Here is a 26759-nt window from a genome sequence, read left to right as displayed (position 1 = left end):
ATTCTGGTGTATACTAAATAACATATTTATCAGAGACGGAAGAGTAAGCGAGATGTTCCACTTACACATTTTTTTTCTGTTTCCTTTACGCTTGCTAAGTTAGGTTAAGTAGACCAGACCCAGCTGATATGACATTGGTGTCTATGGGAACGCCACCCCCTTAAGTAAACAGGAACTGACCATTTTCAATGGTCAACGGCCTGAGTGAACTATCTTTATTTATCCACCATCTCCGATATTTCTCTCCATTTTAGCAGTAGAAAACTACAACTCCCTTAGCATACAGTGCCTGTCATTACTGTATTGTGCATGGCTTCTGTTGGTAAGAATAAAAAGAGGTCGCCAAGCAAGTCTCAAACAGGTAGATAATTAAATGGTGAGTGACTAACGTACTTATCTTATTTACCAAGTACAATACAACGTTTTTTTGTGTTAGTTAGAAAGATAAAACTTACAAGGATGTTTTTAAACCGTTGGTGTTGTTTCTTGCATTGAGCGCTCTAAATTTCAGAGACGACATAACCTCCTGGTGGCTTTGGTTTAGCTTAGGCTACTGTTGTGGGGTTGTATTCAAATAGTCAGCTGTATATATACTTCTATATTTGAAAAACTTGCATGTTATTGTGAACGGTTTGCAATGGCTATTTGAACAATGTTATTATGGGCGTATGACCTAGCTGAAGCCACAAATATTTCTGCAACCAAGTCAACTATTTTGTTAGTAGAATTTCAATTATGATTATCTCTAGGTTTGAAGAGTTCGCTATCGTAATTCACACTTCGGTTCATGATGGAGATGGAGGATGGCAGACCTTTGTACGAGCTGAGGTTTGACGCCGCTGTCAAAGTGATACAAAGCTTGCCTCCAGACGGTAAGAGCTTTAACTACGGGCAAGGATATATCCCACATTGTAGCAAAGGCAATTAAGTTAGCCTACATACAGTGCATTCGGAAAGTATTCAGATCCCTTGACTTCTTAGCCAATTTGTTACATTACAGCATTATTCTAAAATTGATTAAATAATCGTCCCCTCATCAATTTACACACAATACCCCATAATAACAAAGAAAAAACAGGTTTAGACATTTTTCCAAATTTATAAGAGATAAACAGCGTAAATATCACATTTTACATAAGTATTCAGACCCTTTACTCTGTACTTTGTTGTAGCACCTTTGGCAGCAATTACAGCCTCGAGTCTTCTTGGATATGACAGTTCAAGCTTAGCACAACTGTATTTGGGGAGTTTCTCCCATTATTCTATGCAGATCCTCTGAAGCTGTGTCAGGTTGGATGGGGAGCGTCGCTGCACAGCTATTTTCAGGTCTCTCGAGATGTTCCGATCGGGTTCAAGTCCGGACTTTGGCTGGGCCTCACAAGGACATTCAGAGACTTGTCCCGAAGCCACTCCTGCATTGTCTTGGCTGTGTGCTTAGGTTCGTTGTCCTGTTGGAAGGTGAACCTTCACCCCAGTCTGAGGTCCTGAGCAGGTTTTTATCAAGGATCTCTCCGTACTTTGCTCCATCTTTCCCTCGACCCTGACTAGGGCTGGACGATATTGCCAAAATATTTAAATATTATATCACAGTATATTTTTTACATTGGATGGTATTTGACAGTATTTTTAGTTTTTTAATAATAAAAGTGCTACATTTGCTTCATGAGTAGTGAGTGATCCTAGGGTGGCAACACATACATACATTTCATACACTCAATTGCAGTGGTGGAAAAAGTACCCAAATGTCATACTTGAGTAAAAGTAAAGTTATGTTAATAGAAAATTACTCAAGTAAAAGTGAAAGTCGCCAAGTAAAATACTACTTGAGTAAAAGTCTAAAAGTATTTTTTTAAACATACTTAAGTATCAAAAGTAAAAGTATAAATCATTTCAAATTCCTTATGTTAAGCAAACCAGATGGCACCATTTTATTTTTTATTTACAGATAGCCAGGGGCACACTCCAACATTCAGACACAATTTACTAATAAAGCATTTGTGTTTAGTGAGTCCACCAGATCAGAGGCAGTAGATGACCAGGGATGTTATCGTGACAAGTGCGTGAATTGGACCATTTTCCTGTCCTGCTAAGCATTCAAAATATAACGAGTACTTTTAGGTGTCAGGGAAAATGTATGGAGTAAAAGTACAGTATTTTCTTTAGGAATGTAGTGAAGTAAAAGTTGTCAAAAATATTAATAGTAAAGTACAGATACCAAAAAAAAAGACTTAAGTAGTACTTTCAAGTATTTTAACTTAAGTAAAAAATACTTTCAAGTACTACTTAAGTACTTTACACCACTGCTCAATTGAAATCATGTCCATGCTGCCACGTAGGGCTGCACGATATGGGCAAATAATCTAGGACTTATTTTTAACCGAATGTTGCAATTGCGATTTGACTTGCGAATTAGAGCAAAACTTTTGGAATCATGGAAATATAATGACTTCTAATTCTATAGTTAGAATATAGTAGTGGGCACTTTGAATACAGTGTTGTTTGAGATGACAACAAATTAAAATGCCAGGGAGGAGTTATTGTGACAGGGTAGGAACTTAAGTGTTTCCTAGGGGACCCTAAAAGCTTTGGCTACATGGCATGTTTTCTCTTAGCTACTTTATGTAGCTAACATATTCTTGCTTTGCATATTCCTCTTTGATGTTGCACAAACAACATGCTGATTTCGGTCTACACCCTCACTGGTATTCTCAGGCTGTATTAGCTAGCTACGTTTGCTCTTAATCAGTACATGTATTAGCTTGCTAGCTATTAGCATTAGCGGCTAACAATTAGACAAACTAGCTGTTTGCTGATGTAAGAAACAAACTAATAGTGTCATTATATAACGCTAGTGGATTTATATTAAGAAGCAAAGTGAAAACAGCATTGTTGTCATCAACATTGCTGCATGTGCTGCATTGACCATGCAGACTGAACTTGTGGTTGAGGAACATCAAATGCGCTCCTTGAGTGACGGGGTGTGGCTAGGTCTGTGTGCACGGAGAGAAAGAGCAGAGAGAGATGACTCAAGTAACTAAATACACTATAAAAATTGACATTACACATGACGTATCACATTTAACAAACCAAACATTCAAATACCGGTATAGAAGGTTAAGTAAAAAACACAAACCGGTCCCTGCATCAATGCTGGTATATCATAAAATGCGGTATACCGCCCAGCCCTAATCCTGACTAGTATCCCAGTCCCTGCCGCTGAAAAACATCTCCACAGCTTGATGCTGCCACTACCATGCTTCACCTTAGGGATGGTATTGGCCGGATGATGAGCGGTGCCTGGTTTCCTCCAGACGTGACGCTAGGCATTCAGGACAAAAAATTAAATATTGGTTTCATCAGACCAGAGAATCTTTTTTCTCATGGTCTGAGAGTCCTTTAGGTGCCTTTTGGCAAACTCCAAACCGGCTGTCATGTACCTTTTACTGAGGAGTGGCTTCCATCTGGCACATCTACCATAAAGGACTGATTGGTGGAGTGCTGCAGAGATGGTTGTCCTTTTGGAAGGTTCTCCCATCACAGAGGAACTCAGGAGCTCTGTCAGAGTGATCATCGGGATTTTGGGCACCTCCCTGATCAAGACCCTTCTCCCCCGATTGCTCAGTTTGGCCGGACAGCCAGCTCTAGGAAGAGTCTTGGGTGTTCCAAACATCTTCCATTTAAGAATGATGGAAGCGGCCTCCCGGGTGGCGCAGTGGTTAAGGGCGCTGTACTGCAGCACCAGCTGTGCCATCAGAGTCCCTGGGTTCGCGCCCAGGCTCTGTCGTAACCGGCCGTGACCGGGAGGTCCGTGGGGCGACGCACAATTGGCCTAGCGTCGTCCGGGTTAGGGAGGGATTGGTCGGTAGGGATCTCCTTGTCTCATCGCGCACCAGCGACTCCTGTGGCGGGCCGGGCGCAGTGCGCGCTAGCCAAGGTTGCCAGGTGCACGGTGTAGCCTCGGACACATTGGCACGGCTGGCTTCCGTGTTGGATGTGCGCTGTGTTAAGAAGCAGTACGGCTGGTTGGGTTGTGTATCGGAGGACGCATGACATTCAGCCTTCGTCTCTCCCGAGCCCGTACGGGAGTTGTAGCAATGAGACAAGATAGTAGCTACTACAACAATTGGATACCATGAAATTGGGGAGAAAAAAGGGGTAATATAAACAAAATTTTAAAAAAGAATGATGGAAGCCACTGGGTTCTTGTGGAACTTCAGTGCCGCAGACATTTGTTGGTACCCTTTCCCAGATCTCTATGGAGCTCTATGGACAGTTCCTTCGACCTCGTGGCTTGGTTTTTGCTCTGACATGCACTGTGGGACCTTACATAGACAGATGTGTGCCTAACCAAATCATGTCCAATCAATTGAACTAACACAGGTGGACTTCACTCAAGTTGTAGAAACATCTCAAGGATGATCAATGGAAACGGGATGCACCTGAGCTCAATTTCGAGTCTCATAGCAAAGGATCTGAATACTTAGGTAAATAAGGTATTTCCGTTTTAGTTATTTTATAAATTAACAAACATTTCTGAAAACATATTATTTTCGCTTTGTCATTATGGGGTATTGTGTGTAGACTGAGGATAATAAAATGTAAAAAATGTGTCAATGGGTCTGAATACATTCCGCATGCACTGTACAACAAAACTGTCTTGGAATAGGTCTATTTGCCTTTTCTATAGCCTGAGTTACATTACAATGCATAAAAAAACATTCATAAAAAACAAATGATGAAAGAAAAGCATTGCAAGTTTGAATTTTGTAAAGGTAGTGTGGGAGAAGTGGATTTTTTATAATGACAAACCTCCTGGCATTGACAATTTAGATGGAAAGCTTCTGAGGATGGTAGTTGACTCTATAGCCACTCCTATCCTATCTTTAATCTGAGCCTGGAGGAAAGTCTTTGCTCAGGCCTGAAGGGAAGTCATTCCGCTACCCAGGAGTGGTAAAGCGGCCTTTAATGTTTCTAACAGCAGACCTATCAGCTTGCTGCCAGCTCTTAGCAAACTGTTGGGAAAAATTGTGTTTGACCAAATTTCTCAGAAAACAGACTTTCAGCATGCTTATAGAGAAGGGCACTTATTATGTACTGCACTGACACTTGACTGATGATTGGTTGAAATAAATGAATCATAAGAAGATTATGGGAGTTGTACTGTTAGATTTCAGTGCAGACTTTGATATTATTGATCATAACCTGTTGTTGAGAATGTACAGTACCAGTCAAAAGTTTGGACACACCTACTCATTGCATGTTTATTTTCTATATATTTTTTACATTGTAGAATCATAGTGAAGACATCAACTATGAAACAACACATGGAATCATGTAGTAACAAAAAAGTGTTAAAAAATCCAAATATATTTTTAAATGTAGCCATTGATGATAGTTTTGCACACTCTTGGCATTCTCTCAACCAGCTTCATGCGGTAGTCCCCTGGAATGAATTTAAATTAACAGTTGTGCCTTGTTAAAAGTTCATTTGTGGAATTTCTTTCCTTCTTAATGCGTTTGAACCAATCAGTTGTGCTGTGACAAGGTATACAGAAGATAGCCCTATTTGGTAAAATACCAAGTCTATATAATTGCAAGAACAGATCAAATAAGCAAAGAGAAACGACAGTCCATCATTACTTTAAGACATGAAGGTCAGTCAATCCAAAAAAATTCTAGACCTTTGAAAGTTTCTTCAAGTGCAGTCGCAAAAACCATCAAGCGCTATGATGAAACTGGCTCTCAGAAGAAGACCCAGAGTTACCTCTGCTGCAGAGGATAAGTTCACTAGTTACCAGCCTCAGAAATTGCAACTCAAAAAATGCTTCACATAGTTCAAGTAACAGACACATCTCAACATCAACTATTCAGAGGAGACTGTGTAAATCAGGCCTTCATGGTTGTATTACTGCAAAGAAACCACATCTGAAAGACACCAATAAGAAGAAGAGACTTGCTTGGGACAAGAAACACGAGCAATGAGACATTAGACTGGTGAAAATCTGTCCTTTGGTCTGATGAGTCCAAATTTGAGATTTTTGCTTCCAACCGCTGTGTCTTTGTTAGACGCAGAGTAAGTGAACGGAAGATCTCCACATGTGTAGTTTCCACTGTGAAGCATGGAGGAGGAGGTGTGATGGTGCTTTGCTGTTGGACTGTCAGTAATTTATTTAGAATTCAAGTCACACTTAACCAGCATGGCTACCACAGCATTACGTGATACGCCATCCCATCTTGTTTGCGCTTAGTGGGACTATCATTTGTTTTTCAACAGGACAATCACCCAACACACCTCCAGGCTATGTAAGGGCTATTTGACCAAGAAGGAGAGTGATGGAGTGCTGCATCAGATGACCTGGCCTCCATAATCACCTGACCTCAACCCAATTGAGATGGTTTGGGATGAGTTGGACCGCAGAGTGAATGAAAAGCAGCCAAAAAGTACTCAGCATATGTGGTAACTCCTTCAAGCATTCCAGGTGAAGCTGGTTGAGAGAATGCCAAGAATGTGGAAAGCTGTTATCAAGGCAAAGGGTGGCTATTTGAAGAACATAAAATATAAAACATTTTGATTTGTTTAACAATTTTTTTGGTTACTACATGATTCCATATATGTTATTTCATAGTTTTGATCTCTTCACTATTATTCTACATTGTAAAAATAAAGAAAACTCTTGAATGAGTCGGTGTGCCCAACATTTAACAGGTGTGTTATGGCTTTTCAACCTCTGCTCTGAATCCACGATATGGCAATATATCTAATATAACTCAAAGGGTTTTCTTTAATGGAAGCTTCTATAATATCAAACATGTAAATTGTGGTGTACCGTAGGGCAGCTCTCTAGACCCTCTACTCTTTTCTATTTTTACCAATGACCTGCCAAAGGCATTAAATGAACCATGTGTGTCCATGTATGCTGATGGTTCAACCATATACACATCAGCAACCACAGCTAATGAAGTAACTGAATCCCTTAACCAAGAGTTGCAGTTTGTTTTGGAATGGGTGGCCAGTAATAAATTGGTCCTGAACATCTCTAAAACTAAGAGCATTGTATTTGGTACAAATAATTCCCTACGTTCTAGACCTCAGCTGAATCTGGTAATAAATGCTGTGGATGTTGAACAAGTTGAGGAGACTAAATTGCTTGGTGTTACCTAAGATTGTAAACTGTCACGGTCAAACGTAGATTCAATGATTGTAAAGATGGGGAGAGGTCTGTCCGTAATAAAGAGATGCTCTGCTTTTTCGACTCCACACTCCAAAAAGCAAGTTCTTCAAGCTATAGTTTTGTCTTATCTTGATTATTGTCCAGTTGTATGGTTGAGTGCTGCAAGGAAGAGCTAGTTAAGCTGGCCCAGAACAGAGCGGCACGTCTTGCTCTTCATTGTAATCAGAGGGCTAATATATATAAAGAAGAAGTGATGCAGTCAGTCTCTCCTCAACTCTTAGCCATGAGAGACTGGCATACATTATATATATATATATATATATATATATATATATATATATATATATATATATATATATACTGCTCAAAAAAATAAAGGGAACACTTAAACAACACAATGTAACTCCAAGTCAATCACACTTCTGTGAAATCAAACTGTCCACTTAGGAAGCAACACTGATTGACAATAAATGTCACATGCTGTTGTGCAAATGGAATAGACAACAGGTGGAAATTATAGGCATTTAGCAAGACACCCCCAATAAAGGAGTGGTTCTGCAGGTGGGGACCACAGACCACTTCTAAGTTCCTATGCTTCCTGGCTGATGTTTTGGTCAATTTTGAATGCTGGCGGTGCTTTCACTCTAGTGGTAGCATGAGACGGAGTCTACAACCCACACAAGTGGCTCAGGTAGTGCAGCTCATCCAGGATGGCACATCAATGTGGCAAGAAGGTTTGCTGTGTCTGTCAGTGTAGTGTCCAGAGCATAGAGGCGCTACCAGGAGACAGGCCAGTACATCAGGAGATGTGGAGGAGGCCGTAGGAGGGCAACAACCCAGCAGCAGGACCGCTACCTCCGCCTTTGTGCAAGGAGGAGCACTGCCAGAGCCCTGCAAAATGACCTCCTGCAGGCCACAAATGTGCATGTGTCTGCTCAAATGGTCAGAAACGGACTCCATGAGGGTGGTATGAGGGCCCGACGTCCACAGGTGGGGGTTGTGCTTACAGCCCAACACCGTGCAGGACGTTTGGCATTTGCCAGAGAACACCAAGATTGGCAAATTTGCCACTGGCGCCCTGTGCTCTTCACAGATGAAAGCAGGTTCACACTGAGCACGTGACAGACGTGACAGAGTCTGGAGACACCGTGGAGAACGTTCTGCTGCCTGCAACATCCTCCAGCATGACCGGTTTGTGGGGTGACATTTCTTTGGGGGGCCGCACAGCCCCTCCATGTGCTCGCGAGGGAGCCTGACTGCCATTAGGTACCGAGATGAGATCCTCACACCCCTTGTGAGACCATATGCTGGTGCGGTTGGCCCTGGGTTCCTCCTAATACAAGACAATGCTAGACCTCATGTGGCTGGAGTGTGTCAGCAGTTCCTGCAAGAGGAAGGCATCGATGCTATGGACTGGCCCGCCCGTTCCCCAGACCTGAATATATATTCATATACAGTGCCTTGCGAAAGTATTCGGCCCCCTTGAACTTTGCGACCTTTTGCCACATTTCAGGCTTCAAACATAAAGATATAAAACTGTATTTTTTTTGTGAAGAATCAACAACAAGTGGGACACAATCATGAAGTGGAACGACATTTATTGGATATTTCAAACTTTTTTAACAGATCAAAAACTGAAAAATTGGGCGTGCAAAATTATTCAGCCCCCTTAAGTTAATACTTTGTAGCGCCACCTTTTGCTGCGATTACAGCTGTAAGTCGCTTGGGGTATGTCTCTATCAGTTTTGCACATCGAGAGACTGACATTTTTTCCCATTCCTCCTTGCAAAACAGCTCGAGCTCAGTGAGGTTGGATGGAGAGCATTTGTGAACAGCAGTTTTCAGTTCTTTCCACAGATTCTCGATTGGATTCAGGTCTGGACTTTGACTTGGCCATTCTAACACCTGGATATGTTTATTTTTGAACCATTCCATTGTAGATTTTGCTTTATGTTTTGGATCATTGTCTTGTTGGAAGACAAATCTCTGTCCCAGTCTCAGGTCTTTTGCAGACTCCATCAGGTTTTCTGCCAGAATGGTCCTGTATTTGGCTCCATCCATCTTCCCATCAATTTGAACCATCTTCCCTGTCCCTGCTGAAGAAAAGCAGGCCCAAACCATGATGCTGCCACCACCATGTTTGACAGTGGGGATGGTGTGTTCAGCTGTGTTGCTTTTACACCAAACATAACGTTTTGCATTGTTGCCAAAAAGTTCAATTTTGGTTTCATCTGACCAGAGCACCTTCTTCCACATGTTTGGTGTGTCTCCCAGGTGGCTTGTGGCAAACTTTAAACGACACTTTTTATGGATATCTTTAAGAAATGGCTTTCTTCTTGCCACTCTTCCATAAAGGCCAGATTTGTGCAATATATGACTGATTGTTGTCCTATGGACAGAGTCTCCCACCTCAGCTGTAGATCTCTGCAGTTCATCCAGAGTGATCATGGGCCTCTTGGCTGCATCTCTGATCAGTCTTCTCCTTGTATGAGCTGAAAGTTTAGAGGGACGGCCAGGTCTTGGTAGATTTGCAGTGGTCTGATACTCCTTCCATTTCAATATTATCGCTTGCACAGTGCTCCTTGGGATGTTTAAAGCTTGGGAAATCTTTTTGTATCCAAATCATGCTTTAAACTTCTTCACAACAGTATCTCGGACCTGCCTGGTGTGTTCCTTGTTCTTCATGATGCTCTCTGCGCTTTTAACGGACCTCTGAGACTATCACAGTGCAGGTGCATTTATACGGAGACTTGATTACACACAGGTGGATTGTATTTATCATCATTAGTCATTTAGGTCAACATTGGATCATTCAGAGATCCTCACTGAACTTCTGGAGAGAGTTTGCTGCACTGAAAGTAAAGGGGCTGAATAATTTTGCACGCCCAATTTTTCAGTTTTTGATTTGTTAAAAAAGTTTGAAATATCCAATAAATGTCGTTCCACTTCATGATTGTCCCACTTGTTGTTGATTCTTCACAAAAAAAATACAGTTTTATATCTTTATGTTTGAAGCCTGAAATGTGGCAAAAGGTCGCAAAGTTCAAGGGGGCCGAATACTTTCGCAAGGCACTGTACATATATTATGCATGCCTGTCTCTCATGGCTAAGAGTTGAGGAGAGACTGACTGCATCACTTCTTCTTTTACAGAAACATTAATGTGTTGAAAATCCCAAATTGTTTGCACACACACTTACCCCGCAAGACATGCCACCAGGAGTCTTTTCACATTCCCCAAATCCAGAACAAATTTAAGAAAGCGTGCAGTATTTTAGAGAAATTATTGAATGGAACTCCGTTCCATCTCTTATTGCTCAAATTAACAGCAAACCTGGTTTCAAAAAACAGAAAAAGCAACACCTCACAGCACAACGCCTCTCCCCTATTTTACCTAGATAGTTTGTGTGTACAGTATGTATTGATATGTAGGCTACGTGTGCCTTTTTAAAAATGTATGTAGTTCTGTCCTTGAGCTGTTCTTGTCTATTAATGTTCTATATTATGTCATGTTTCATGTTTTGTGTGGTCCCCAGGAACATTAGCTGCTTTTGCCAAAGCTAATGGAGATCCTAATAAAATACAACGAAATGACAGTTTAAATGCAACGTGTGTGAACCCCAACAGAGTTTTTTTCCAAAAGCCTGTCAAATGTAAGATGTATTTTGTGTATCCATTCCAGGTTCCTTTCAGCCCTCTAATGACATGATGCTCAAGTTTTACAGTTACTACAAACAAGCCACACTTGGACCCTGCAACATACCCAGACCTGGCTTTTGGGATCCGGTGGGAAAAGTGAAATGGTAATGCAAAGTTCACCGTAGGAGCATAACCGCAGGAAGTAGTTTGACGGTGGGGGTGCTGCGATGATGGGGGGGGGGGGGGGGATAATTATAATAATCTGGTAATACTTGTGGAATATTTAAAAAAAGTTGCTTTATGTTTTCCAGTTTTTTTAAATGCTTTGCAAATGCAACTTATGTGACAACTGAAAATGTCTATTCATTCCTTTTCAACTCAAATGCTATTTGTCACATACACGTGTTTAGCATATTTTTTTATTGCGGGTGTAGTGAAATGCAAGGCACTCTTATCCAGAACAACTTACAGTAGTGAGTGCATACATTTTTATGCTTTTCCCCCCATGAAAAAAATAAAAAATAATTCAGATTTTTTCATGTGTTGCTGCAGCACCCTCCGCACCCACACTTCCCCCAGCTATGTGTAGGAGTCAAATAAGGTCTTGGAACAGAGATTCTTCACTGGGGTCCTATTTTTATTCTCTGTATTGTAGTCCTTGCAGCTAACTTTCCTATTGCCACATTTTGTCTGATTTATCTCGGGCCCTGTTGTGCTGGAGAGCGATCATATGTCAGGTCACCTTCTACCCACTTGGCGTGTGTTGACAGTGCTTACTTGTGTACAATGTAGATTGTTAAAGAAGATGGCTACACTAAGCAAATTCTCTTTTAGGATTGACACTGAAGCTATTTATAAATCGGTTAACTATTAGACTATTAGTGCTTTACCGGCCCTAACTTGTAGAGTTGGCAGGCCAGCTGCTGCTTAGCTCAATGTGCATCTGGGTCATTGACCAAGTGGATACTCTGCTGATAACAAATGTCATGATTATGGCATTAGGAATCAGGTTTGAGGAGGTAACTTTGGTAAACTTTGAGTACAACTCGGGATAACCGGTGCCACAAAAGTGGCTCCCTTTTAAGCCAGATACATTTCAATGGCAATGAATCCTTCAGTGGTAACCTGCTCCGGGGCAGGCTAAATCAGGGCTAACTCCATTAATTCGGAATGACGTGTCTGAGCCGCGAGGTGAGGACCAATGGAATCAGATTACATCCCTTTTGCAAAGATTGCGTCATCATCCCCTTCTTTTGAATAAAATGACTGATTTTAAACGTTTTATTTATCAAATGTTTGTTTTTTTGTATAATATGTTAGAATGGCTATCACATTTAGTAATGATAGAATGCATTTGAAATGTAATGCACAGTAAAACTTGTGACTTATTTCAATTATTTGTTGATAGGAGTGGGGGAGGAAGGTGCTCGTGCACACCAAAGACGGCATGACGATAAGTAATAAAATAAGGACGTCATTTCAAAAAGCCTGTTTCCCACCATGGTCTGCTGGATTGGCAAAATAACTTTTCTTTCATTCTGATTCAACACAAATTAAAATGTGGCACTGACTCGCCCGTGGATTGATGGTTCAGCAGTGTCTCAATGAAGAGTTTGACGAGCCACGTGCGACATGCATGTGCGGTTACAAGCCTGCTAGAGTTAGCGGCAGGCGGACGAGCATTATCCACCGTCATTGTACGGATAAAGATGGAATGTGACGCTGAAGCTGGCTAGCTTTAGAAAACCCTGAGAAAATCTAGCTTCCTTTCATAGTATACCTCCCAGAACTATAATGGCTTGACATGCTGCCCATGGCTCCTATTTCAGTGTCCATTATGTATATGAGAGTTCAAGAATGGAAAGAAAGTTTATTATAATACACAAGATCCTTGGGTATTGCAGTTTTTCTGTCCCTGATAACCTGTATCACATTTTTTCCCAAGGCAATATGCATTCGGAAAGTATTCAGACCCCTTCCCAACATTTTGTTACGTTATAGACTTATTCTGACCCCTTCCCAACATTTTGTTATGTTATAGACTAATTCTAAAATTGAATAAATAAAAAAATATCCTCAACCTGCTCACAATACCCCATAATGACAAAGCGAAAACAGGGTTTTAGAAATTTTAGCAAATGTATTCAAATAGAAAACAGATATTACATTTACATAAGCATTCAGACCCTTACTCAGTACTTTGTTGAAGCACCTTTGCCGGTGATTACAGTCTTGAGTATTCTTGGGTATGACGCTACAAGCTTGGCACCTGTATTTGGGGAGTTCTCTGCAGATCTTCTCAAGCTCTGTCAAGTTGGATGGGGAGCGTTTCTGCACAGCTATTTTCAGCTATTTCCAGAGATATTAGATCGGGTTCAAGTCTGGACTCTGGCTGGGCCACTCAAGGAGATTCAGAGACTTGTCCCAGAAGCCACTCCAGCGTTGTCTTGGCTGTATGCTTAGGGTCGTTGCCCTGTTGGAAGGTGAGCCTTTGCCCCAGTCTGAGGTCCTGAGCACTCTGAAGCAGGTTTTCATCAAGGATCTCTCTGTACTTTGCTCTGTTCATCTATCCCTTGATTCTGACTAGTCTCACAGTCCTTGCCGCTGAAAAACATCCCCACAGCATTATGCTGTAACCACAATGCTTCACTGTAGGGATGGTGCCATGTTTCTTCCTGACGTGATGCTTGGCATTCAGGCCAAATAGTTCAATCTTGGTTTCATCAGACCAGAGAATCTTGTTTCTCATGGTCTGAGAGTCCTTTAGGTGCCTTTTGGCAAACTCCAAACTGGCTGTCATGTGCCTTTTACTGAGGAGTGGCTTCCATCTGGCCATACTACCATAAAGGCCTGATTGATGGAGTGCTTCAGTGATGGTTCTCCCTCTGGAAGATTCTTCTATCTCCACAGAGGAGCTCTGTCACCTTCCTGATCAAGGCCCTTCTCCCCCGATTCTTTGGCCGGGCGGCCAGCTCTAGGAAGAGTCTTGGTGGTTCCAAACTTATTCTATTTAAGAATGATGGAAGCAACTGCAACCTTCAATGCTGCAGAAATGTTTTGGTACCCTTCCCCAGATCTGTGCCTCGACACAATCCTGTCGCTGAGCTCTACGGACAATTCCTTCGACCTCATGGCTTGGTTTTTCCTCTGACATGCACTGTCAACTGTTGGACCTTTTTAAATAGACAGGTGTGTCCCTTTCCAAATCATGTCCAATCAATTGAATTTACCACAGGTGGACTCCAATGAAGTTGTAGAAACATCTCAAGGATGATCAATGGAAACAGGATGCACCTCAATTTCGAGTCTCATAGCAAAGGGTCTGAATAATGCAAATAAGGTATTTCTGGTTTTTATCTGCAATACCTTTGCAAAAATGTCTAAACCTGTTTTCACTTTGTCATTATGGGGAATTGTGTGTGGATTGACGAGGAACAAAAAAATGTGTAATCCATTTTAGAATAAGGCTGTAATGTAACAAAATGTGGAAAAAGTGAAGGGGTCTGAATACTTTCTGCATGCACTGTACTCCAGGAGACACTTAATGTATGTGTTATGTTAAACATCTTGTTCTGTCTACATAGGGATGCATGGAGTGATCTGGGAGATATGCCCAAGGAAGAGGCTATGACCGCTTACGTTGATGAAATGAAGCTGGTAAGTGCATACCAGCGTTGGCGTCTATTCTAATACATTGTTGATGAATCCAGGAAGCGAATAGAATTCTATTCTTGGATTGACATTTCCTGAGTTCAATGAAGTCGGTCACTTTGTTGATGAAGATCTGTCTGAATTGCATTCAGACAGGATTGCTTGGACGTCAGTGGACACTAAATGTGTTTGTGGTATTTAAACAACAGATCCTTGAGGGCATGCCCTGTACAGATGAGGTAGAGCAGCTTCTAAAGGTGCTGGGCCCATTCTACGAACAGGTGGAAGAGAAAAAGCAGATACATCAGGTGTCAGACCTGTCCGCAGGTACTGTCACTACCTTTCTAATTTGATTTCATATGAATTTGATTTATTTCATTTGGAATGTCTTCCATTTTAACATATCCATTTCTATCATGTGCTCAGCCCGTTTGACAAGGTTTGCTAGGCAACTTGAAGGCAAGTGTATGGACATGTATCATTTAACCACAATGACCTGCCCCGTAGTTATGTCTGGTGTTGTAGTTTTGTATAAATACATTTTCGTTCATATTTTTTTTAGATATATTTTTTGCTTTATATTGCCTAGTTTGGCTAAATTAGAATTGATCTCCTCATATGTCTCCTAGTATATCTTATAGTTTGACTAAATTAGAACTTATCTCCTAGTATATCTTCTAGTTTGGCTAAATGAAACTAATAGTAACATATAGTTCTAATAACGTTGTAACACTGTTGTTGCTATGCCGCAGGTTTTGGAACCATGCTAACATCAGCACCTTCAAAAAGTGTCACAAAGAGCCTAATTAGGACAATGGAAATTAATGGCACTTTGGAGACACGGCAACCCAGACAGGATGTTGAACCTCCGAAGCCCAATGTCATGGCACTGAAGGAACAGGGGGAGGAAGAGGAGTTTGAGTTTGATGAGGAAGATGAGATGGAGGATAGAAAGTTAGAAATGGTTGAGATAAAAGAGGTGAAAAAAGGTATATGTTGTCGAACATTAAAAAATGTATATAAATAAAAAAGGAAACCGTTAAGCAGAAATGTTTATCTTGTAATAATAATTGTATTTTATTTTTTCTCTTTCATTGAAAAAAGCCTCAGCCCCACAGCCGAAGAAAAATGGCTCATCCAGGAGACATAAAGTACCCCTGTCCAATGGTAATGTGTGGAATGGAGTGGGCCACCTCCCCAATGGGACCCATACCTCCAAGGCTGCCCTGAACAGTGAGGACTCAGAGGAGGGCCTCACCAACAGCACCCTGCCCTTGGAGCCCCATGTCCAAGTCAACGGCCACCACGCAGGTGGGTACCACTGGTTAAAGTTGCATCGACGACAGCAGGGCCCTCCAACCTTGTTCTTGAAGAGCTACCCTCCTGAAGGTTTTGGCTCCAACCATAATCTAGCGCACCTGATTTTAATAATTAGCTGGTTGATAAGCTAAATCAGGTTAGTTATAACTGGGGTTGAAGGGAAAATTGACAGGAGGCTAGCTGTCCAGGATCAGGGTTGGAGAGCCCTGGACAACAGTGACATACTGTAGTGAAGGGCAGGGTTTCCTCAACTTGGTCCTGGGGCCCCCTATGGGTGCATGTTTTGTTTTTTTCCCTAGCACTACACAGCATTCAAATAACTAAAGATTGATGATGAGCTGATTATTTGAATCAGCTGTGTAATGCTAGGGCAAAAACCAAAACGTGCCCCCTGGTGGAGGGAAAGGGAAAATACCTAGTCAGTTGCACAACTGAATGGATTCAACCGAAATGTGTCTTCCATGTTTAACCTCTGAATCAGAGAGATGCGGGGGGGTTGCCATTAATGTCAATGTCATCAGCACCAGATCAGCAGTTGTTTTTGGGGGTTAACTACCTTGGTTAGAATGTTGTTCCTACATTGCCATCGTCTACACTTTGAGTCCCCTATGCCCCTGGGCCGTAAGTCTCTAGTTCATAGCCGCCAGATTATGAATAGTAAATTGCGCTTTACACTAACATGACTTTTTATTTGTTGTAAACACAAAAAGGTAGAAGCTCTTTCCCTGTGGTAATCAATAGGTATTTCGGGCACCTTAGAAAAAGATAGTAACTAACAAATCCGGTTGCATGATGAAGATTACATTTGTATATTGTTGTAACGTATACCATAGATATACAGACTTAGCTATTATATTAGGCCTTGAGTTTTCTTTTAGAACAGAACTGAGTATTGAAATTGGATACAATTCACAATTGATAATATGCAGAATATCAACATTGCTCGTTTCAACAAGAATCAGGCCTTATAGGCCTAACCCAGATCCACCATTAACCAGATGTCCATAAAAGGTTTAAAGATGGATTGTCAGTCCTCTGTAGATTAGCACCCTGCCTGCCCACAGTGGGCGGTTGTTCGCATGGATCCTTGGCCATGTGATCTGATAAGCTGCTCAGCTTTACTCCCAGAGCTGTTGCAACTCCGCATTTCCCTAGGAACAGCCACAGACTCCCTGCTCTGATGGATTGCCATTACATTATGCTCCTAAAAGCTGGTCTATGGTCAGTTGTGTTTCTATTACTTTCACCTCTCACCAACTCATTACATCAAATTAGTGATCACCTTGAGAAAGGATGTATTTGGAATGTGGAACACACAATATGATGCGAATGGAGCACAGATCTCTGCAATGATTGCATTTGTGTTGCTTCTTAATCAGTCCTGCTAGCACAAACTTCTCTCTGAGGGAAGGTTCCCATATGTCTATGAATCTGACCTGACCTGTATGGGACGGGGTACTATTTGTTCCATAGATCTCGATGTGGATGTATTCAGGCCCTATCGCGCGGCCAGTGACTCAGACAGCGAGGTCTACTGCGACTCCATGGACCAGTTTGGCCTGGAAGAGGTAAGAAGCGAAGGGGACACCTAGTCAATTACACAACTGAATGTATTCAACCGAAATGTGTCTTCCCGCATTTAACCCAACTCCTCTGAATCAGAGGGCACAAGCACAGTGTACAGACAAGTACACAGAGCATTTCCAAATCCTCATGTATGTGTGTTTTGGTCCAGGGCTCTGAGGCACAAACTGACCGCTGTCTGGAGCTGGATGAGGAGCATGGGGAAAAGGGGGAGAGTAGTGGAGGGGCCAGTGTGGCGGGCATCCAGTGTGGCGCGGAGGATGGGGAGACTTGTGGAGGGGCCTCTCAGAGACAAAGACTGAATGCAGGCAGGCCCAATAGCTCCCTGGTCAGGAGAGAACGAGGTAAGGTGTGTGTGTGTTTAGGCCCTGTCTTACTTCTCTGTTTACCTACAAGTGTATGTCAGTGTTTACGCCTCTATTCCGTGTCTGCGTGTGTTTATAGGTTCTAGGTCTTCAGGGCACAGTCCAGGTGCCCAGAAGCCCTTGCAGGGTAGCGGGGGGGACGGGGAGCGGTGGGGGGGCGCGGGGACACCAGGAGGCAGTCTGAATGAGCAGATTGTAGTGGCGCTGGCCAGACTGCAGGAAGACATGCAACGTGTCCTGGAGAGACTGCACACACTGGAGGCCCTCACTGCATCCCAGGTCAGAGACCCACATTTAGCAATTGAAGTATATTACATAGCCTGTTGATAGTGACGGCTGTGGAAAGGGTATCTAATAGCAAACCTGCAGTTATGCAGTACCTAAACACCTCAATATTTTGTATTCATTCTTAATACTTCAGGATTTTGGATCATGACTTTAAGATGGACTGTAACTATTTAGGTATGTTATAAGTACTCATTTGTTTTGTACCTTCTCTCTTCTCTCTACATGTTCTCTAGGCAAGGTCATCGGCTCAACCATACCCACCATCACCCCTGGCAAAGAATAGTAAGGTACGGTGCGCTGCCTTTACTCTCTGTCAATATTTAATTTGGACTCACATCGTCATAGACTAAAGATGCCCTTTGTACCTTTGGTTTTAGGGATGTTGTGACCTTCAGTTTGATCACTTTTTATTTATCCTCTGTCCTCTAGAAACCATCCTGGTGGCCTTTCGACGTGTCTCCCAGCACTGTAGCCTTTGCTGTTGTGTGGCCATTTTTGGTGCAGTGGCTTATCCGCCAATATCTTCAACGTAGGAGAAGGTAATTGTATAGCCAGATGGGGATATTCAAAAATAACTAAGTCAATTGTATTTTTTGTGTAAATTGAGACATTTGTTTACATTCATCCATTCATGATTCTGCCTCTGATACTCTCTATATGTGGATACTGTAGCTCTATCAAAATAATCTATTGTTTGATAGAGGCTTGTACTTAGTAAGAATGTTTTCTTGTCCCCACTATCAGACGAATCAATTGAAAAATCTCCCAGCCCAAATACACAAAGTGACGAGGAGAAGATTCTCAGCAGTCTGGTTTGTTCCGTCACCTCCCTTATGCTTTCCCCCACACCTCTGTAACTCTAGCTTTTGCGCTATGAAGATTGCACTCGGAGTAGTGAGTGGTGGAAGCCTCGCAAGCCACTAGCACTAGAATTGAAATCAAAGAGAAATGTGAATGTATTGAACCACAGCTTGTAATCGTGCAAGCTTTTTTTGAGATGATAGGCTACAATTACTTTACTACATTAGTAATTATTTTGCTCTCAAGAAATTACTAGGATTTAACTTGGGAGGGGAAAGTTGTTTGTGTATTTTGATTATGGCATTGTTCGTTGATAGATCACAGTAGTTTATTTTATTGCAAGTATGCCGAACATCTTATGGGCATTATAAGAACTATCTTATCTAACTTGTCCTGCAAATGCCTGCCATGGACATAATGCAATATATCATAATAGTTTCTTAGGCAATGCTGCTAATATATCGTGATAACTGTTGGTAGATAATGATGTATTCTTTGAAAGGTACATTTAATTCTGAAAATGTATTATTTCTAATAACATGAAATGAAAATTAAGGCTTTGTCTTTGGTTAACCAGGTTGTTGTACATTAAGTTAGGTTGTACATGACTTCTAAATGTTTTCTCTAGGATGTGAATGGTTCATATTTTGTAAACTACTTCATATCTGATAATGTTTTTATACACATAGCTTGTGTATTTTCTGAATTTCATCAACCCATGATAAAGTGCCTCGCCAATGTAAGTTATGCTATGGTTCGGGGGTATTGTAGTTATGTTCACTTTCAAGTTAAACATCTCAACATTGGACCAAATTCTTTCAAAAAATATGAGAACCAGCTGGATGAGAAATGCTCATTGGACACAAAAAAAAATGTAGGCCGATCCATCCCACACCTTGTTTACGGCAGTGAAAAGCTGTATAATGAGGATTTTCAAATTCAAACCGAACATACAGTGCTTTCTTCTCTAAGGCAGTGTTTTTTAAACTCGTCAACTAATCATCAAGCGCTCAATGAGTTGAATCAGGTGAGTTTGTGCGGGGCTAAAACCCAAAACAACGTGTGCTGTTGAAGGTACTCGAGGACATGGGAAACACTGCTCTAAACTGTATGGTTTCGAACCAATCATAAGATTTGTCTTTCTCACTTTCTTTAAAGGGCCAATGCGGTGTTTTTTCTCAATATAAAGTCAATTATGGATAATTAAGTACCTTACTGTGATTATTTTTTTTAAACCATTTTAAATTGAAAACAATAGCATAAATTGCTTAAGCAAGAATTTTCCTAGGGCTGTCTGGGGAAACTGAACATTTGCTGTTATTGGCAGAGAGGTTTGGAACTTTCTTATTGGTCTAGTAACTAATTTAGCACCAGGTGACGTTCACGCAGGCCAAAACCCCAGCCCACCAAAACAGTCTGTAATTTCAGGTGGTCTTTTCAAACAGCTCTTACACTGAAAGGGCATTATAATTTTCACAGTATTATTCCAACTTCAGTGTGGAAATATAAAACACAGGAAAATCACTTTTTATGTTTTTACTGTCCTTTTAATAGCAATAATCTTTGTTTTAATGTAGCAAAGTATATTGTGATGTGTAAATTTGGTCATGTATGGCATCTGTTTCAAATCTGTTAGATTTTTTAAAAAAAACATTGAATTAGTTCATGTAGTATACATTGTTTAAAAATAGCTGTACAGTCCAGATTAATGCAATATTTTAATTGCATTCAAATGTACTACATAAGATTTACATTGGCAGTAAAGCTGATGCTCTTTTCAGAGCCATTGATTTGTTAAATACATTTTCTACTAAATCTAAAGCGCTCACATTTTCTGCCTTAGGGGTAGATGGTTGTTTGCATGTGATCTGTCATCCAAGGCACGAAAAGTTAATAAAGCATTTTGATCTGTTTGACTGAAAACACATTCCTCTTATGAAGGTTCACAACACACACAAGATCCGACCACGCAAATGTTTTGGTTCTTCGTGTATCATGAAAAAAATAATAAATTGCAATCACTTCACACATCATTTTAATTTGTACATTTTCCCTCATAAGAACGTAAAAAAAAAAAGTTTAAAAATATCCTACAAGAAATCAATATTTTGTGGAGAGTATCCATACAGATGTAGTTAGTGTATGTGACCTGCATGAAGATGAAATCAATCATAGTGGTCACTTTACAAATGGCAGGCGCATAAAAGAGCAGTGAAACATGGTGCTACGTGATATAAAAAGACAGTTATGCCGTTAAGTTGACAGACAGTACAAATATTCAACTCACACAAAGATTTAGAAATATATTAATCCTATTTTTTTCTTAACCAACTAGAACTCCAAAACAAACCTCAATAGGGGACCTGCCCAGCCTACATAACAGTAGGGAAAACACTGCAGTGATGCATGGTAGAGGATGAGGGATAGAGAATAGCATAGTGAGGAACAGTCGGGGTACAACAGGGTGTGGTCAATTCCATTTCAATCCAGAAAGTAAACTCAATTCCAAATTTTACCAAATTAAAAGGAATTGGAATTTCAGTGTACTTCCTGAATAGACTGGAATTCACCCCAATGCTGGTGTACAAACCTACAGACTGAATCCAGACATGACTAGGTGCTGGGCAGTGTTTCTAGCATCAAAGTATGATGTGTCTGTTTCGTCCTCCGGCTGGGGGATGAAGGGCATTGTCTGGTTCTGAAGGTTATCCCAGTCCAAACCCGCAAAGAGAGCGTGGCTCCTCAGTTCTGATGCAAAAAAAATATGGTTGTAGCAAAAACATTTAACTATCAATCAGAATGGCATCCATGAAATGGTATTATTACAGTTTGGTTACACTGAACTGCATTTAAATTGGGCAAAGAACTTTACCTTTGAGGCCAGCCCGTTTGTTCATATCCATGGTGAGTAAGAGCTCTATGGCATTCCGGGAATTGTGGGATAGCTCCTCATCACCATCAGGCCATGGGATATCTGAGATAAAAAAAATTTAAAAACCATTTTGGTGATATAAAACACTTTGAAATGCATGATTTTACTTTGCCGTAAAGGCCTTTGTCACACTGATAACATAACAGAAGCAATAAACAGCCACGGCAGCTGCTGATATCTACCTCTGTTGAGAATATTCTGGAAGACAAGCTGAGGGGTTTCGTCATTGAAGGGGGGCACACCGGTGAGGAACTCAAACAGACACACACCCAAGGCCCACCAGTCCACCATGTAGTCTGAGGGGGGAAACAGTCACTTTTCTTAGGTACCAGTACTGTAGTGTTACTGTGCTATTTTCCTGTTAGGCCGTGCCTCTATTCGACAGCGGTGGAAGCAGGAACTGAGTTAGACAAATCGGACAACATTAGGCTTAATGTTTCGATGTAAAATTTCAGATAATTGTCAGATCCACACACTTACCAATTTAATGATTGTGGACGATGTTGAAATTGTGTATTGCTTGATAACATTATTAAGTCCTAAATAATAATTTGCAATAAATGACATTATCTTACAAATTGTAATCCAAACCAATATTTTTTCTTACAAATTCTTTCCAACATTAGATCCACACCATGGCACCAAACATCATATTCCAGGACAAAACACATACCAATGTTAGAAACATGACAGATTTCATCAGCTTGAAAATATGCCTTTAGAATAGGGCCCAACTGGAAGTCACCAATGTTAGTCCTCCACTGACATGACTTTCCCTAGACTCTTCAACACCATGCCTTAAAATTGGCTTCCCATTAGAATTTCCCTCAATTTAACCCCAACATGGGTCCACACCAACCCAATACAAGGGGCCAGAAGCAGCAATTACAATGGGGAATCAGAACCGGCATTTTGCAACCTATCCACGTAATATTGAATCAGGCAGCCATTTCCTCTGGTACTAGACAGTGATTGCAGGGAAGCTGAAAGCACATGCATTTCCCTGGCAGTTAGCAAGGTTACGATCAACTTACCACAATTAAGATATCCTGAAACTAAAAAAATAATGCCTGTTAAAATTGCTGAACTTGCTTTCTCAACAGGCATTTATTTATACCTTCATGTAAAGTTGTTAAGATGACAGAAATTATACCAACATGCATACAGAAATATTTTGAATCCCCCCCACTGGCACCCTCCCCAGTGTCATCTCTTACCATGTGGTATCCCCAATAGCAGCTCTGGGGCTAGGTAGTCTGGGGTGCCTAAAATTGGTACTCCCTCCACAGGTACCGGAGCACGTCGGACACTCTTGGGGGTCCTGAATGGAGTGTGGGATGTTGTCATCGTCTGTGGGGTCTAAAATTAGAAAACAAATTAATAAATAACTGGGATAAAACAGTGTTGTGTAATGTAGGTTCCCTAAAAAAAAATAGCTATACTCAGGTCATACATTTGAACGTAGCCCAGTAGCCATCACACCTGAGCCTCGACTCAGTAGATCTACCTGATAGAGGGAGCTGTTGGAGTTGGGTCTCTTCTGGACTGGTGTGACAGCAGCAGGCATACTGTGGTAGGAGGCTGAGGTAGCCATATCCATGGCCTCCACTGAGCCCAGGCTGAGGCGTGAGTTCCACGACATGTTGGAGCGGTTGATGGAGCTGCAGTAGCTCCGGAAGGCCACCACGTTCCTGGGCTTGAGGAACGAGGGTGACTTGGTCACGCTGGGGTCCAGCTCAGGGACTCTGTCAAGGAAGGAGCGTTTGGATACGCCTCCTCGCAGGGTGAGCATGTTGCCCGGCAGTGCTGTTCCTATACTAGCGAAGGTGGGTGGCTGTGCGGTACTGGGTATTATTTCGCTGTTGTCTAGCTCTAACAATGCCAAATGCCCTTCTTTGGCACTATGAGTCGACCACTTTGGGGTTGGGCTGTTGACATTGATGGACATTTCATGAACCGACCCCTCAGAGTCGATGCTCAGGCTGCTGCTCAGCTCATGGTCTTCACCAAAAGACCCGCCCTCAACAAAGACCCCCTCTGCTAGGTCATCCAACTCACACAGGAGGTTTTTAGACACAGCAATGGGACTGGAGCGTTTGGGAACCGGTCCTTTAGCAGTCCCTTGACCCTTAGATCCAAACTCCTCCAAATGAACATTGGCAAACACCCCGGTCAGACCAGTACGATACTTCAAAGCCACTTCTGGGACCCCAGAACACCTCTGGTACTCCGAGTCTCTCTTCTTGGAAAGCGATTCCAACTGCTCAGGACTTTTCTCCACCTCCTCAAACCCTCTCTTTACTGCTGAGGTTACCCCAGACTGGACTTCCATTGGTTTCCCTTTGGTGGCACAGATACTTTCAGCTCCAGAAACATTGCCTCTGATTGGTTGAGAGAGTTCAGGCTTCTTGGGTGGGGCAGATTGCTCTGCCCCACCCTGAAGCCTCTTTCCAACATGGGGTTCCCGTTTGGCCTTCCTGGACACTTCTCCGGTTCTGGGTTCTTGGTGGAGCTGTCCACGTAGTTCCAAGTTGTCCAACGATGCCAGGGCAGAGCCCTGGCCCAGCATCCTAATATCAGAGGTCACCTTTCCTCCCGTTTGTCCACTTGCATTCCTATCATATAGGTATGGCACGTTCTCAATCTCCTTCTAGAAAAGGAAACGGAATACAATAACAAAACGGAATACAACATACATAACTTCTAATGACCCACAAATACAGATATTTGAAAACAAAATGTTTATTTGCTACTGGCTTGACCTGCTCCAGCTCCCATAGTGGGCTGACACCTCCCTCAGAGTCAGTGGTGGAGGGGAAGTTGCATGATTGGCTGCCGCCTGTGCTCATGGTGTCAAACCTCCTCCTGGACTTGAGCAGTCTGGGAGTCAGGCTCTTGGCCAAAGCATATGGGCTGAACACACAGCTGTTGGGTCCTGAAAAAACAAAACAAAGACTGATTAGAACCAGTTTGAGGGAACAGAATCCACTTTCTCCTCAGGACAGGTTTGACTACATATCTGACCAGTCTGCCCTCTATAGATAAAGATGAAAACCTGAAACACAGGGTGGTTTGCTGAGGTAGAATTGAAGAGACATACCCAAAGTCCGGCTAAGGCAGACAGGGGAACGCAGGTATTCCTTCTGTCTCATCAAGGGTGAACTGAGCGAGTTTTTCCGCTGTTCAATTTTCCCACATGACATAGGGCTAAACACAGCCGAGCCGCTGCTGTCCCGCTTGCCCTCCACTGCTGGCGTGTTCTGTGTTTGAGATGAGAGCACAGAATAAATATTTAATCTGGCAATAGGAAACAATGTACTGTATCTGCACAAACCAATCATATCACACATATTATCATTACTGATGTTTTCTAAATGAATACATATTTAAATACAATTAACTTTACTCACAAGTCCAAGAGAGCTGATCAAAGACAGGACTTGACCAGGGGTGCGGAAATAATCTTGTTTAGGCATTGCCAAAGATGGGGTTGTCATGATATCTGCAAGACTCAATTCTGGGAGGATAAGGAATTAAAATGTAAAACAGAACAAAAGCCTGCAAGCAGATGGAGATGGATGCGTTAATTAAGTGTACGCTATAGTGCCCATACCTCTGCCAAGCTTGACTTTGGAGAGGCCAAAGTCTGTAAGCTTGATGTGGCCTTCATTAGACACAAGCATATTGTCCGGCTTTAGGTCCCTAAAAGATTGAACAGAATACAAAACTCAATTATACTAAAATGTGAAATAAACAAATATTTTGAAGATGAGTAGTTATAAAAGTACCTGTGGGTGATTCCATGGCGATGGAGGTAGTCTAAAGCACGTGCCACCTCTGAAATGTATTTCACTGACATGTCCTCATCAAAATACCCATAGATGTGAAGAAGTGATTTCACATCCCCTCCAATAAGGTATTCCATCACCTGTGGATAAACATGTACAGAGGCAATATACCAAAGTCAGGTCAGGGACATGCGTCACTCACTGTTGTCATTTGTATTTTTTAGGGCCACATACCAAATACACTTTTGTTGCTGATTGGAGACAGTAGAAGAGGTGCACGACAAAGGGACTTTTGCTGAGGGCCAATGCGTCCCGCTCTGCCTTCATCTGATCTGCCATATTTTTGTCGCGCATGTCTGCTTTCTTCACCACCTGGAGGAAAGTGAATAGCCAGTAAAGTGTTATTATCCTCAAAGGTCAATGTAAGTTAGGTAAATAAAAAAATATATAAAAAAGTTAAATGCTTTCCAACTCCTTTACATTAACAGCGGTTACTGATGGTTCACCCCACTTCAAATTCTAAATGCTCTCGAGCAGATTCATTGCAGTGGTAAAATGTTGATCACTTGCCTTGATTGCATATAAGCGTGCATTGCTTTTCTTCCGTGCAAGGTAAACCTTTCCAAAGGCACCACGGCTGATGGGCTTCAAAACAACGAAGTCTTCGATTGAGGCAGGTTTTGGAATATCGGATACCTTCCCATCTGCACAGGAAAGGGAGCACGCACCCTGCTTTTCACCCGCATCCATAGTTGGCACCTACTAGAAGCTAACGTTAGCGTAACTTTTGCAACTTTTCAAGGGGAATACATCCTGAGAGTAATTAAAAACAAATAGCGTGCATGCAATTAAACTAGTAAGCTGTTACAGTTCAAAATACCTATATGAAGTTTTATTTCACAAATATTTTCACTAACTTGACAGACAAGACAAGGCGCGGTTTGTTTTGAAATTTGAAATCCGCTCACAGAAATAGGGGTCCTGTACTATTCGTGGCCAAAGATAGTGCCTATACGAATATAAACACTTGAAATGCAGATCACTTCAAAGGCAGATTTGACCAAATAATAAATGTATGAATTAATCAATGAATACAAATGAGTTTTTGGGCCATCTTATTTCTAGAGCTACTCTTCTAGAATAATTGGCATCAGGCAACGGGTAGGACACCTAGTATCAAAATAATATGTTACGTCATACATATTTTGAATGCTGTTTGTT

At 41.7% G+C, this 26759-nt stretch overlaps 2 protein-coding genes across 4 annotated transcripts; one reads left to right on the top strand and one right to left on the bottom strand.

Annotated features, from left to right (window-relative positions):
- Positions 1 to 10: 10 nt before the first annotated feature.
- Positions 11 to 20741, top strand: acbd5a (acyl-CoA binding domain containing 5a). 2 transcript variants are annotated; one of them, XM_021562751.3, is made up of 13 exons: positions 11 to 376; positions 750 to 872; positions 10853 to 10973; positions 14394 to 14466; positions 14670 to 14787; positions 15213 to 15449; positions 15565 to 15771; positions 17254 to 17348; positions 17516 to 17708; positions 17809 to 18008; positions 18251 to 18304; positions 18447 to 18556; positions 18762 to 20741. In XM_021562751.3, exons 2-13 carry the CDS (start codon positions 788 to 790, stop codon positions 18772 to 18774), a joined length of 1506 nt encoding a protein of 501 aa, XP_021418426.3. In that variant the 5' UTR covers positions 11 to 376; positions 750 to 787; the 3' UTR covers positions 18775 to 20741. The 2 variants fall into 2 exon arrangements, with proteins under 2 accessions (XP_021418426.3, XP_036799975.2); XM_036944080.2 differs by having other exon boundaries at positions 264 to 361.
- On the bottom strand, positions 20344 to 26759 carry mastl (microtubule associated serine/threonine kinase-like). 2 transcript variants are annotated; one of them, XM_021562749.3, is made up of 13 exons: positions 26109 to 26759; positions 25773 to 25910; positions 25539 to 25678; positions 25364 to 25452; positions 25161 to 25267; positions 24851 to 25010; positions 24513 to 24685; positions 23258 to 24400; positions 22968 to 23109; positions 22785 to 22805; positions 21933 to 22046; positions 21691 to 21792; positions 20344 to 21566 (listed from the first exon to the last, which is right to left on the bottom strand). In XM_021562749.3, exons 1-13 carry the CDS (start codon positions 26286 to 26288, stop codon positions 21409 to 21411), a joined length of 2667 nt encoding a protein of 888 aa, XP_021418424.1. In that variant the 5' UTR covers positions 26289 to 26759; the 3' UTR covers positions 20344 to 21408. The 2 variants fall into 2 exon arrangements, with proteins under 2 accessions (XP_021418424.1, XP_021418425.1); XM_021562750.3 differs by lacking the exon at positions 22785 to 22805.

This window comes from Oncorhynchus mykiss, chromosome 15, assembly GCF_057628025.1.
Source record: "Oncorhynchus mykiss isolate SJ-2025 chromosome 15, ASM5762802v1, whole genome shotgun sequence".
Classification (NCBI taxonomy): Eukaryota; Metazoa; Chordata; class Actinopteri; order Salmoniformes; family Salmonidae; genus Oncorhynchus; species Oncorhynchus mykiss.
This window is presented reverse-complemented; position numbering and strand designations above follow the sequence as displayed.

Bases quoted from the DNA above. Each gene is read 5' to 3' on its own strand.
- acbd5a (XM_021562751.3), top strand. From the start codon at position 788: ATGATGGAGATGGAGGATGGCAGACCTTTGTACGAGCTGAGGTTTGAC. The intron at 10,974-14,393 runs GTAATGCAAAGT...CTGTCTACATAG, and splicing joins CCGGTGGGAAAAGTGAAATG to GGATGCATGGAGTGATCTGG. The intron at 15,450-15,564 runs GTATATGTTGTC...CATTGAAAAAAG, and splicing joins GATAAAAGAGGTGAAAAAAG to CCTCAGCCCCACAGCCGAAG.
- mastl (XM_021562749.3), bottom strand. From the start codon at position 26,288: ATGGATGCGGGTGAAAAGCAGGGTGCGTGCTCCCTTTCCTGTGCAGAT. The intron at 25,268-25,363 runs GTATGGGCACTA...TTATCCTCCCAG, and splicing joins CAAAGTCAAGCTTGGCAGAG to AATTGAGTCTTGCAGATATC. The intron at 24,401-24,512 runs GTCAAGCCAGTA...TTCCTTTTCTAG, and splicing joins CACTATGGGAGCTGGAGCAG to AAGGAGATTGAGAACGTGCC.